Source organism: Oncorhynchus kisutch, linkage group LG15, assembly GCF_002021735.2.
Source record: "Oncorhynchus kisutch isolate 150728-3 linkage group LG15, Okis_V2, whole genome shotgun sequence".
NCBI classification, from domain to species: domain Eukaryota; kingdom Metazoa; phylum Chordata; class Actinopteri; order Salmoniformes; family Salmonidae; genus Oncorhynchus; species Oncorhynchus kisutch.
In genome coordinates this window covers 20,280,260-20,293,803 of record NC_034188.2, presented here as the reverse complement: position 1 = coordinate 20,293,803, position 13,544 = coordinate 20,280,260, and the positions used below count along the sequence as shown (strand labels likewise).

The 13,544-nt window shown below is 42.9% G+C and overlaps 1 protein-coding gene across 1 annotated transcript in view; it reads left to right on the top strand.

Moving 5' to 3' along the window:
* Positions 1-13,027, top strand: part of LOC109905028 (fibroblast growth factor receptor like 1) — a 103,791-nt gene extending 90,764 nt beyond the window's left edge. The window contains exons 4-7 of the mRNA XM_020502151.2: positions 5,059-5,136; positions 5,911-6,195; positions 6,979-7,332; positions 11,072-13,027. Of these exons, the coding sequence (XP_020357740.1) occupies positions 5,059-5,136; positions 5,911-6,195; positions 6,979-7,332; positions 11,072-11,475 (1,121 nt within the window). The 3' untranslated portion in view covers positions 11,476-13,027. The remainder of the gene's footprint in view (positions 1-5,058; positions 5,137-5,910; positions 6,196-6,978; positions 7,333-11,071) is intronic.
* Positions 13,028-13,544: the final 517 nt, after the last annotated feature.

Sequence of the window (13,544 nt, the reverse complement as noted above, 5' to 3'; positions counted from 1 at the left end):
GAGGTTGTATTACTGTAGGACATGGAGGTTGTATTACTGTAGGACATGGAGGTTGTATTACTGTAGGACATGGAGGTTGTATTTCTGTAGGACACGGAGGTTGTATTACTGTAGGACATGAAATGTATATTACTGTAGGTCATGGAGGGTATATTACTGTAGGACATGGAGGTTGTATTACTGTAGGACATGGAGGTTGTATTTCTGTAGGACATGGAGGATATATTACTGTAGGACATGAAATGTATATTACTGTAGGTCATGGAGGGTATATTACTGTAGGACATGGAGGGTATATTACTGTAGGACCTGGAGGTTGTATTACTGTAGGACATGGAGGTTGTATTACTGTAGGACATGGAGGTTGTATTACTGTAGGACATGGAGGGTATATTACTGTAGGATATGGAGGGTATGTTACTGTAGGACATGGAGGTTGTATTACTGTAGGACATGGAGGGTATGTTACTGTAGGACATGAAATGTATATTACTGTAGGACATGAAATGTATATTACTGTAGGACATGGAGGTTGTATTACTGTAGGACATGAAAGATATATTACTGTAGGACATGGAGGTTGTATTACTGTAGGACATGGAGGTTGTATTACTGTAGGACATGGAGGTTGTATTTCTGTAGGACATGGAGGTTGTATTACTGTTGGACATGAAATGTATATTACTGTAGGTCATGGAGGGTATATTACTGTAGGACATGGAGGTTCTATTACTGTAGGACATGGAGGTTGTATTTCTGTAGGACATGGAGGGTATATTACTGTAGGACATGAAATGTATATTACTGTAGGTCATGGAGGTTGTATTACTGTAGGACATGGAGGTTGTATTACTGTAGGACATGGAGATTGTATTACTGTAGGACATGGAGGTTGTATTTCTGTAGGACATGGAGGTTGTATTTCTGTAGGACATGGAGGGTATATTACTGTAGGACATGAAATGTATATTACTGTAGGTCATGGAGGTTGTATTACTGTAGGACATGGAGGGTATATTACTGTAGGACATGGAGGTTGTATTACTGTAGGACATGGAGGGTATATTACTGTAGGGCATTTGACTTGTGATTGGGGGGGGGGGATCTTATTAAAAGAGGAGGGATATTGTTATTGAGTACAGCTGAAATTGATGGAATGATGTTCAACATGGTCATGTTCTTTGTGTGTGTGTGCTCAAATGTAAGTGCACAGTGCAATCACAATAAACCCTCATAGTGCCTTTAGTGTTTGAATGTGCAGTAGACACATGTCCATTTGGAAGTATGCTTGGGGTCATTGTCCATTTGGAAGTATGCTTGGGGTCATTGTCCATTTGGAAGTATGCTTGGGGTCATTGTCCATTTGGAAGTATGCTTGGGGTCATTGTCCATTTGGAAGTATGCTTGGGGTCATTGTCCATTTGGAAGTATGCTTGGGGTCATTGTCCATTTGGAAGTATGCTTGGGGTCATTGTCCATTTGGAAGTATGCTTGGGGTCATTGTCCATTTGGAAGTATGCTTGGGGTCATTGTCCATTTGGAAGTATGCTTGGGGTCATTGTCCATTTGGAAGTATGCTTGGGGTCATTGTCCATTTGGAAGTATGCTTGGGGTCATTGTCCATTTGGAAGTATGCTTGGGGTCATTGTCCATTTGGAAGTATGCTTGGGGTCATTGTCCATATGGAAGACCTGTTTGCTTTAGACATGGCTAAAGGTCAATCAGAGTTGTGAACATGGTCCCTAGCTGTGTGTTGCCACTCCATGTTGTCTGTTGTCTGTAGCTTGTGAGGTGTGGAAACACTTTGTTGCTTTTATGAATTTTGTCTTGCTGCTTTTTGTTTTATGCTGCTCTGTCTGTATGCTACGTCTTGCTTGTCCTATGTTGCTCTGTCTGTATGCTATGTCTTGCTTGTTCTATGTTGCTATTGTCTATATTGTAATTGTTTTTAATAACCTGCCCAGGGACTGCGGTTGAAAATGAGCCGGTTGGCTAAAACCGGCACTTTTACTGAAATGTTGATTAATGTGCACTGTCCCTGTAAAAATAAAAATAAATAAATAAAATACCAAGCTTTAACTTCCTGCTGATGTCTTGAGATGTTGCTTCAATATATCCACATAATTTTCCCATTCCTCATGATGCCATCTATTTTGTGAAGTGCACCTGTCCCTCCTGAAGCAAAGCACCCCCACAACATGATGCTGCCACCCCCGTGCTTCACGGTTGGGATGGTGTACTTCGGCTTGCAAGCCTCCCCATTTTTCCTCCTAACATAACGACGCCCATTATGGCCAAATAGTTCTATTTTTCATTAGACCAGAGGAAATTTCTCCAAAAAGTACGATCTTTGTCCCCATGTGCAGTTGCAAACCGTAGTCTGGCTTTTTTTTTGCGGTTTTGGAGCAGTGGCATCTTCCTTGCTGAGCGACCTTTCAGGTTATGTCGATATAGGACTCGTTTTACTGTGGAAATAGATAATTTTGTACCTGTTTCCTCCAGCATCTTCACAAGATCCTTTGCTGTTGTTCTGGGATTGATTTGCACTTTTCGCACCAAAGTACATTAATCTCTAGGAGACAGAACATGCCTCCTTCTTGAGCGATATGATGGCTGCGTGGTCCCATGGTGTTTATACATGTCCTTCAAACACGACGAGTTGAGTTTTTACCAAGAAGTTATATTTTGGTTTCATCTGACCATATGACATTCTCCCAGTCTTCTTCTGGATCATCCAAATGCTCTCTAGCAAACTTCAGACGGGCCTGGACATGTACTGGCTTAAGCAGGGGGACACGTCTGGCACTGCAGGATTTGAGTCCCTGGCGGCGTAGTGTGTTACTGATGGTAGGCTTTGTTACTTTGGTCCCAGCTCTCTGCAGGTCATTCACTAGGTCCCCCTGTGTGGTTATGTGATTTTTGCTCACCTTTCTTGTGATCATTTTGATCCCACGCCGTGAGATCTTGCGTGGAGCCCCAGATCGAGGGAGATTATCAGTGGTCTTGTATATCTTCCATCTCCTAATAATTGCCCCCACAGTTGATTTCTTCAAAACAAGCTGCTTACCTATTGCAGATTCTGTCTTCCCAGCCTGGTGCAGGTCTACAATTTTGTTTCTGGTGTCCTTTGACAGCTCTTTGGTCTTGGCCATCGTGGAGTTTGGAGTGTGACTGTTTGAGGTTGTGGACAGGTGTATTTTATACTGACAAACAAGTTCAAACAGGTGCCATTAATACAGGTAACGAGTGGAGGACAGAGGAGCCTCTTAAAGAAGAAGTTACAGGTCTGTGAGAGCCAGAAATCTTGCTTGTTTGTAGGTGACCAAATACTTATTTTCCACCAGAATTTGTAAATAAATTCATAAAAAATCCTACAATCTGATTTTCTGGATATTTTTCTCTCATTCTGTCTGTCATAGTTGAAGTGTACCTATGATGAAAATTACAGGCCTCTCTCATCTTTTTAAGTGGGAGAAATTGCACAATTGGTGTCTGACTAAATACTTTTTTTGCCCCACTCTACCTATACATTGTATTTGCATTTTGATTTGAAGAAAGGGTACTGTGGATGGAGAGCAGGAGGGAGTGTAGGGGCCTACTGTAGGGGCCCATTGTAGGGCCCCACTGTAGGGGCCCACTGTAGGGGCCTAGTATGTAAGGAGCATGGCTGGGTGAGTGGATTGATAATGAAGCTGTCCGGTGTCCATCAATGATGCTCTCTTCCTCTCTTCTCTTCCTCTCCTCTCCTCTGACTTGCCTAGTTAAATTAAGGTTAAAAATGTATCCCCTCTCTTCTCCTCCTCTTCCTCTCTCCTCTACCTCTCTCCTCTTCCTCTCCTCTTCCTCTCCTCTCTTCTCCTCTTCACCTCCCCCTTTTTTTCTTTCCTCTTCCTCTCATAACCTATCTTCTCTTCCTCTCTTCTTCCTCTCTCCTCTTCTCCTCTTCCTCTCTCCTCGTCCTCTTTCTCTCCTTTCTTCTCCTCCTCTTCCTCTCCTCCTCTTCCTCTCTACTTTTCCTCTCCTCTCTTCTCCCCTTCCTCTCTCCTCTTTCTCCCTTCTCTTCCTCTCTTTTCCTCTCTTCCTCCACTCCCCTCCTCTCTTCTATTCTCCACACATTTTCACCTCTTCCTCTCTCCTTCTCCCCTCCTCTCCTCTCTTTTGGAGGCCCAGTACTGTAAGAGTGCTTAACCATGTATTCTTTGAGATCAAACTGTCCTGCCGCCGGCTTCAAAGAACTGGCAGCTCTGAACATGCCGGTCATGTGTTGGAGTTGTAGGGAGGAGCAGAGGAGAGCGTGGTGTAAGCAGAATACCATACAGCAACTCAGGTTACCAGTTCGTCAGATACAACCATCCAGCACTGCACGTATAGAGCCAACAGGATGCTGTCTTCATTTTCTTCTATTTGCATTTAAAACATATTCTCAGTCCAAATGGCTAAATTCAAAGACGTTGGCTCCAAATCAATAATGTGGCACAGGTGGTCCAAGACGGTTCTTGGCTCGCTCTTTTCACAAGCAGATTTTTCTTCAGCGCAGGCCAGCCAGGCCAATATTAGCACATATAGCCACTGAGAATAGATCAGTCACTTATCAGTTTTGACAAGTTGGCATTGGTTTACCCAGTCCTACCTGATGTAAAGTCCTACCTGATGTAATGTCTGAATCTTGCATCTCTGATGAACGACTCCTCAGAATATGTCCACATCTTGAAGTGGTTTCATGACGTCAGTATGGCCGATCTGTTTAGCATTGACTCATCATTGTTAGTCCATCACTCTGTGTCTCCTGGAGTGAGGAAGGGGGTGGCAGAACAAAGCCTTGAGCAGAACCAGTCACAGAGATGATCTGGGGTCTTCATCATCCCATGATACTTCAGGCTGGATTCTGGTTCTGGCCTAATCCCACTACTACATCCACAGACACATTAGAGCATATTGGATCACTGCCAGAGCTGTGAGTTATAAAACTGTTTTATCACTGGGAGGATGTTATTTCCCACTGACACTGATGCTATGCTAACTCTATCTGTTTGTCTGTGTCTCTCTCTCTATCTGTAGAGGATGCCAGCACTGGGAGGGACGGAGCAGGAACAGCGGGAGGCCCAGAATACCCCACTGACCTCTCAGGGAAACTGGGTAAGACACTGAGCCTGGTCTCTCTCTCTCTCTCTGGCGTTTATCTCTGGTTTCATCTGACCCTAGATCATTTAGAAAACAGGGCATTGTCTTAGTGATGGGTATGTAGTGGCCCAGTCTCTGGAGAGGGGGTGTAGTTCTAGTGTGTCTGGCCACACCTGGCACCACTCTGCCCTGTGTGTGCTTCCCTGGCACACACAACCCCCCCCCCCCCACCACCCTCACCAGCAGGGTGCTGTTTGCTTGGGTAATTACCTCTGACAGGCCAGAGAGCAGGCTATTTGAATGAAGTGTGTTTGGGGAAACATTCCATCCTCTCCCCTCTCTCCCTGTTGGCTGCCCCCTTTGACCAGTCGTATCAAACTGGAGTCCACTATTGTATTTTCTCCTGTTGACTCTGCCTCGACACAGTTCAGATACAACCAGCGTTGAACTGCTGAGTGAAACTTTAAAGGGGAAAGTGTTGGTTTTGTCAACGTGCCCCTTGGTGGGTTATGTTATGCTGAATAGTGCCGCCACACCAGAAATACTGTTTGACCCCAAATGGAAGCCCCACAACATACCCTTCATATTTATTTGTTCAGTGTTAGAAAAATAATGTTGTCAAACAAACATACTCAACCTTAATTATTTTCAAAGTCCTCCAGTGTGATTCGTTGCGATATTTAATAGCTGTTTGGTGTGCATTGTGCATACCATTATAAACTGTTCCTGTGAAGTTTATCCTTTTTCTCAACAATGCTATTTCGTAAACAACCCTTTCCTTGATCGCAGTCCGACCACGCTTCACGCAGCCAGCCAAGATGAGGAAGCGCGTGATCGCCCGGCCGGTGGGCAGCTCAGTACGGCTGAAGTGCACGGCCAGCGGGAACCCTCGTCCGGACATCGTGTGGCTGAAGGACAACAAGCCGCTGACCCCTGAGGAGGTGGGTGAGGGCCGTAAGAAGAAGTGGACCCTGAGTCTGAAGAATCTGACCCCTGAGAACAGCGGGAAGTACACCTGCCACGTCTCCAACCGGGCTGGAGAGATCAACGCCACATACAAAGTGGAAGTCATCCGTAAGTTTGGTCACTTACAGTATAGATGTATTGTTTTTTTGGTTGATTTATAAGCTTGGGTCATTGTTGAAGTTTGATTAGCACTGTGGGTAAGGGAAAGGGGTGGTAACATGGAGATACCTAGTCAGTTGTACAACTGAAATGTGTCTTCCGCTTTTAACCCAACCCCTCTGAATCAGAAAGGTCCAGGGGGCTGCTTTAAGTGACATCCACATCTTCAGCGCCCAGGGAACAGTGGGTTAACTGCCTTGTCAGCTTGGGGATTCGATCCAGCAACCTTTCGGTTACTGGCCCAACACTCTAACCACTAGGCTACCACTAGGCTAGAGTAGGGTATTAATACAGGGGGTTGAGTTTGGAGGTTGGGCATTAACTCTTGTTTACTGGTCAGATTGGTTTATAGTTGAGTTTTGAGGATGGGGTTTGGGTTTGGGTTTAGGTTGGTAATGGTTGGTTGAGTGTTGTGAGGTTGAGTTAATCCTGGGCTGATGTGGTATGGTGAGCCTCAGCCTCCCTCTCTCTCTCCCCTTGACCATCTGCTTAGCATTATATCCCAGCTGTGTGCTGACTACAAAAACACATGTTTCTACCAAACCCAGAAGCGGAGAGGAGGAAGTGAATAAAACTTGTGCTTGCTTGTGTCAAATGTGGCATTTTCTCCCTCAACCTCAGCCTATTCTAGCCGCAGCACAGAGAACGAGAGGAAAGCGCTGAACATGGCAATAACTTTTCTGTTCATTTGAATTGTATGAATACGCTCTATACATATTTTTCCCGTTATAGAGCGGACAAATTCCAAGCCAATCCTGACCGGCACCCATCCGGTGAACACCACGGTGGACTACGGCGGTACCACCTCATTCCAGTGTAAGGTCCGCAGTGACGTCAAGCCGGTGATTCAGTGGCTGAAGAGGGTGGAGCCGGGGGACGAGAACAAGTACAACTCCACCATCGAGGTGGGCGACCATGGCTTCGTGGTGCTGCCCACGGGAGAGGTGTGGTCCAGGCCAGACGGCTCCTACCTCAACAAGCTGCTCATCACCCGGGCCAAGGAGGAGGACGCTGGGATGTACATCTGTCTGGGTGCCAACACCATGGGTTACAGCTTCCGCAGTGCTTACCTCACTGTCCTGCCAGGTGAGTGGAACACCCTGTTTAACCATAACACCATGTTACCACCATATTATAAAACCCTGTTTAACCATAACACCCTATTACCACCATATTATAACACCATGTTTAACCATAACTCCATGTTACCACCATATTATAACACCCTGTTTAACCATAACACCATGTTACCACCATATTATAACACCATGTTTAGCCATAACACCATGTTACACCCTGTTTACCTGTTATATCCTGTTACCACCATATTATAACTCCCTGTTTAACCATAACACCATGTTACCACCATATTATAACACCATGTTTAACCATATTATAACACCATGTTTAACCATAACACCATGTTACCACCATATTATAACACCATGTTTAACCATAACTCCCTGTCTAACCATAACACCCCGTTACCACCATATAACACACTGGTACACCCTGTTTACCTGTAACACCCTGTTACCACCATATTATGACACCCTGTTTAACCATAACACCATGTTACCACCATATTATAACACCCTGTTTAACCATAACACCATGTTACCACCATATTATAACACCATGTTTAACCATAACTCCCCGTTACAACCATATTATAACACCCTGTTTAACCATAACTCCCTGTTACCACCATATTATAACACCATGTTTAACCATAACACCATGTTATAACACCCTGTTTAACCATAACACCATGTTACCACCATATTATAACACCATGTTTAACCATAACACCATGTTACCACCATATTAAAACACCATGTTTAACCATAACACCATGTTACCACCATATTATAACACCCTGTTTAACCATAACACCCTATTACCACCATATTACAACGCCCTGTTTAACCATAACTCCCTATTACCACCATATTATAACACCCTGTTTAACCATAACACCGTGTTACCACCATATTATAACACCATGTTTAACCATAACACCATGTTACCACCATATTATAAAACCCTGTTTAACCATAACACCCTATTACCACCATATTATAACACCATGTTTAACCATAACTCCATGTTACCACCATATTATAACACCCTGTTTAACCATAACACCATGTTACCACCATATTATAACACCATGTTTAGCCATAACACCATGTTACACCCTGTTTACCTGTTATATCCTGTTACCACCATATTATAACTCCCTGTTTAACCATAACACCCTGTTACACCCTGTTTACCTGTAACATCCTGTTACCACCATATTATAACACCATGTTTAACCATAACACCATGTTACCACCATATTATAACACCATGTTTAACCATATTATAACACACTGTTTAACCATAACACCCTATTACCACCATATTATAACACCATGTTTAACCATATTATAACACACTGTTTAACCATAACACCATGTTACCACAATATTATAACACCATGTTTAACCATAACACCATGTTACCACCATATTATAACACCATGTTTAACCATAACTCCCTGTTTAACCATAACACCCCGTTACCACCATATAACACACTGGTACACCCTGTTTACCTGTAACACCCTGTTACCACCATATTATGACACCCTGTTTAACCATAACACCATGTTACCACCATATTACAACACCCTGTTTAACCATAACACCATGTTACCACCATATTATAACACCATGTTTAACCATAACTCCCTGTTACAACCATATTATAACACCCTGTTTAACCATAACTCCCTGTTACCACCATATTATAACACCCTGTTTAACCATAACACCATGTTACCACCCTATTATAACACCCTGTTTAACCATAACACCATGTTACCACCATATTATAACACCATGTTTAACCATAACTCCATGTTACCACCATATTATAACACCCTGTTTAACCATAACACCATGTTACCACCATATTATAACACCCTGTTTACCTGTAACATCCTGTTACCACCATATTATAACACCATGTTTAACCATAACACCATGTTACCACCATATTATAACACACTATTTAACCATAACACCATGTTATCACCATATTATAACACCCTGTTTAACCATAACACCATGTTACCACCATATTATAACACCATGTTTAACCATAACACCATGTTACCACCATATTAAAACACCATGTTTAACCATAACACCATGTTACCACCATATTATAACACCCTGTTTAACCATAACACCCTGTTTAACCATAACTCCCTATTACCACCATATTATAACACCCTGTTTAACCATAACACCCTATTACCACCATATTATAACGCCCTGTTTAACCATAACTCCCTATTACCACCATATTAAAACACCCTGTTTAACCATAACACCATGTTACCACCATATTATAACACCATGTTTAACCATAACACCATGTTACCACCATATTATAGCGCCCTGTTTAACCATAACTCCCTATTACAACCATATTATAACACCCTGTTTAACCATAACACCATGTTACCACCATATTATAGCGCCCTGTTTAACCATAACTCCCTATTACAACCATATTATGACACCCTGTTTAACCATAACACCATGTTACCACCATATTACAACACCCTGTTTAACCATAACACCATGTTACCACCATATTATAACACCATGTTTAACCATAACTCCCTGTTACAACCATATTATAACACCCTGTTTAACCATAACTCCCTGTTACCACCATATTATAACACCCTGTTTAACCATAACACCATGTTACCACCCTATTATAACACCCTGTTTAACCATAACACCATGTTACCACCATATTATAACACCATGTTTAACCATAACTCCATGTTACCACCATATTATAACACCCTGTTTAACCATAACACCATGTTACCACCATATTATAACACCATGTTTAACCATAACACCATGTTACCACCATATTATAACACCATGTTTAACCATAACACCATGTTACCACCATATTATAACACACTATTTAACCATAACACCATGTTATCACCATATTATAACACCCTGTTTAACCATAACACCATGTTACCACCATATTATAACACCATGTTTAACCATAACACCATGTTACCACCATATTAAAACACCATGTTTAACCATAACACCATGTTACCACCATATTATAACACCCTGTTTAACCATAACACCCTGTTTAACCATAACACCCTATTACCACCATATTATAACGCCCTGTTTAACCATAACTCCCTATTACCACCATATTATAACACCCTGTTTAACCATAACACCATGTTACCACCATATTATAACACCATGTTTAACCATAACACCATGTTACCACCATATTATAGCGCCCTGTTTAACCATAACTCCCTATTACAACCATATTATAACACCCTGTTTAACCATAACACCATGTTACCACCATATTATAGCGCCCTGTTTAACCATAACTCCCTATTACAACCATATTATGACACCCTGTTTAACCATAACACCCTGTTACCACCATATTATGACACCCTGTTTAACCATAACACCCTGTTACCACCATATTATAACACCCTGTTTAAGCATATCTCCCTGTTACAACCATATAACACCCTGTTACACCCTGTTTACCCATAACACCCTTTTACAACCATGTACCATCCTGTCACATGTACAACTAAACAACATGTGATGCACCCATCATCCAAAACTGTTAAACTGAAGTTGTTTTAATAATGGTTATACTTACTACTGTATGTATTCACCATCAGGTTTTAAAAGTGACTTTTGACCAAGCTGCTCATAACTCTGCATATTTCCTCTTCTCTCCCCTCCAGACCCAAAGCCTCACCACACTCCCATCCCCACGGCTACCTCTCCCAGCCTGCCCTGGCCTGTGATCATCGGCCTCCCAGCAGGGTTGGTGTTCATCCTGGGTACTGTCCTGCTGTGGTTCTGTCAATCCAAACGCCACTGCTCCTCTGGAGGTGTGGTCACCGCCCAGGCCCTGACCGCCTTACAGCGCCCGCCCCCACGGGTACCAGCCTGCCACCCCAGCGGGGACAAAGACTGCCTGAGCTACTACATGACCCAGCAGCAGCAGCTCCTCCTGGCCCAGGGAGGCAGTGGTCTGGCGGTCCCTAAAGTCTACCCAAAGATCTACACAGACATCCACACACACACACACTCACACATGGATGGAAAAGTGCACCAACACCAGCATATCCACTACCAATGTTAGCTGCCACTGTCCCGACAGGCCCTCATGTCTGCAGTGTTGGGTCAGCTCCCACCACCTCCCCTCCACATGCCCAGTCCTGCTTTCCTCCTAAAGACCCAGCCAAACAGTCTGAGCTGGGGTCTGCACACAAACCCTCTTACTGCTAAATACTATACTGAACCAAGGCCCTGGGGAACATGGACACAGTCAGGATAGATAGCACCCTCCATGAGGTACAGAATAAGGGACATGGAAATGCCTTCAGGAATCCCACATGAACTAATTTGAGTCCTAATGGAGCAATATTTCACACAGAACCCCACTCTGCAGAGAGATGGTAACATTTGTTTCTCTAGTCTGGTTCAATCTGCACAAACTCACAGTGACTGAAATGAGTGAATGTATAGAGTTAGCTCTCTCATTTGAGAGTCTTTACTCTGTAGGAAAATAGCAGCATTTCCTGCAACACCTTCATGTGCAGTGTCTGTGGAAGGGTCCAAGAGGATTATGTATATTAGCTCCACATTTTTGTCAGATGCACAGCCTCAGCAAGCACCAAAAGGAATATGGTGCAATGTAAAATGTTCACAGATTTTATGGATTGCTGTTGGATTGAATCAGAATCCAAATGTGCCTTCACATCCTGAGAAGGTCAGAAGCAGGTCAAACCAACAGAGACACAGCGGGATTGAGTCAACAAAGATTGCATGTATTTTGTTTCTCAAAAAGGTTTTGTTCAAGGAAAAGGACCTGCAAGCATTACAGTCTTTTGTCTGTTGTATGTGTACGTGAATGGGAAATTATTTATGGGTAATAGGAAATGGTATGAAATCGTGTAAAGAACATTATAATTCCTAAGGCCGATCATTTTGTCACTATCCTAAAAAAGAACCTAGATACTGAAATATTCAGGATTACAGCAACGCATACAATAATTCTGTGTTCTTCACGTTATTACTTGGGTTTTGCAGGTCACTGACATGTGGGCTTCATGGTCAGTGGTACTGTTGGGCTGCTCCAAACCGCAGGGGCACCCAATCACAAAAGGACTTGTTCAACTTTTGAATTCTCAGGTGGCCAACTTTATTTTTGTCTCTTGTTCTTTGGGTGTGTATAGGGTATAACTCTGACCACTATAGGAAACTGTGGAATATGCTCATGTAATGGAACCCTTTTTAAGCTTTGAGAAGAGAAACGGAAAGCTTCCCAAAAACCAAAATACAGTATGATTGCTGCATTGTCTGTGAAAAGTGTCCTCAAACTGATTGTTCAGTTGTTCTGTGTTTTACCCCAGTATTTGTTGTGTCAAAGCTAATGGACTGCCAGATTCAGAATTCATGCACTTATTCCAAGTATGTTGATCAAAGTAGTGTTAAAGTTCATCTATTACTTTCAGCCTTTGGGGGGGAATCTAGAATCATGGAATATACCCTGTTGAATTGACCTACAAATTGAAATCCTAAGTAATTGTCTAGACTCAAAATATATATATATTTATACACAGTGCATTCTGAAAGTATTCAGACCCCTTGACTTTTTCGTTTTTCCCCTCAATCTACGCACAATACCCCATAATGAAAAAGCAAAAACAGGTTTAGACATTCTTGCACATGTATACTTTTATTTATTTTTTATATCACATTTACATAAGCATTCAGACCCTTTACTCAGTACTTTGTTGAAGCACCTTTGGCAGCGATTACAGCCTTGAGTGTTCTTGGGTGTGACGCTACAAGCTTGGCACACCTGTATTTGGGGAGTTTCTCCCATTCTTCTCTGCAGATCCTCTCAAACTCTGTCAAGTTTAATGGAGAGCGTTCTGCACAGCTATTTTCAGGTCTCTCCAGAGATGTTCAAACGGGTTCAAGTCTGGGCTCTGGCTGGCTGTGTGCTTCGGTTTCTTGCCCTGTTGGACGCTGAACCTTCTCCCCAGTCTGAGGTCCTGAGCGCTGAGGTTTTCATCAAGTATCTCTCTGTACTTTGCTCTGTTCATCTTTCCCTCGATCCTGACTAGTCTTCCAGTCCCTGCTGCTGAAAAACATACCCACAGCATGGTGCTGCCACCACCGCGCTTCACAGTAGGGGTGGTG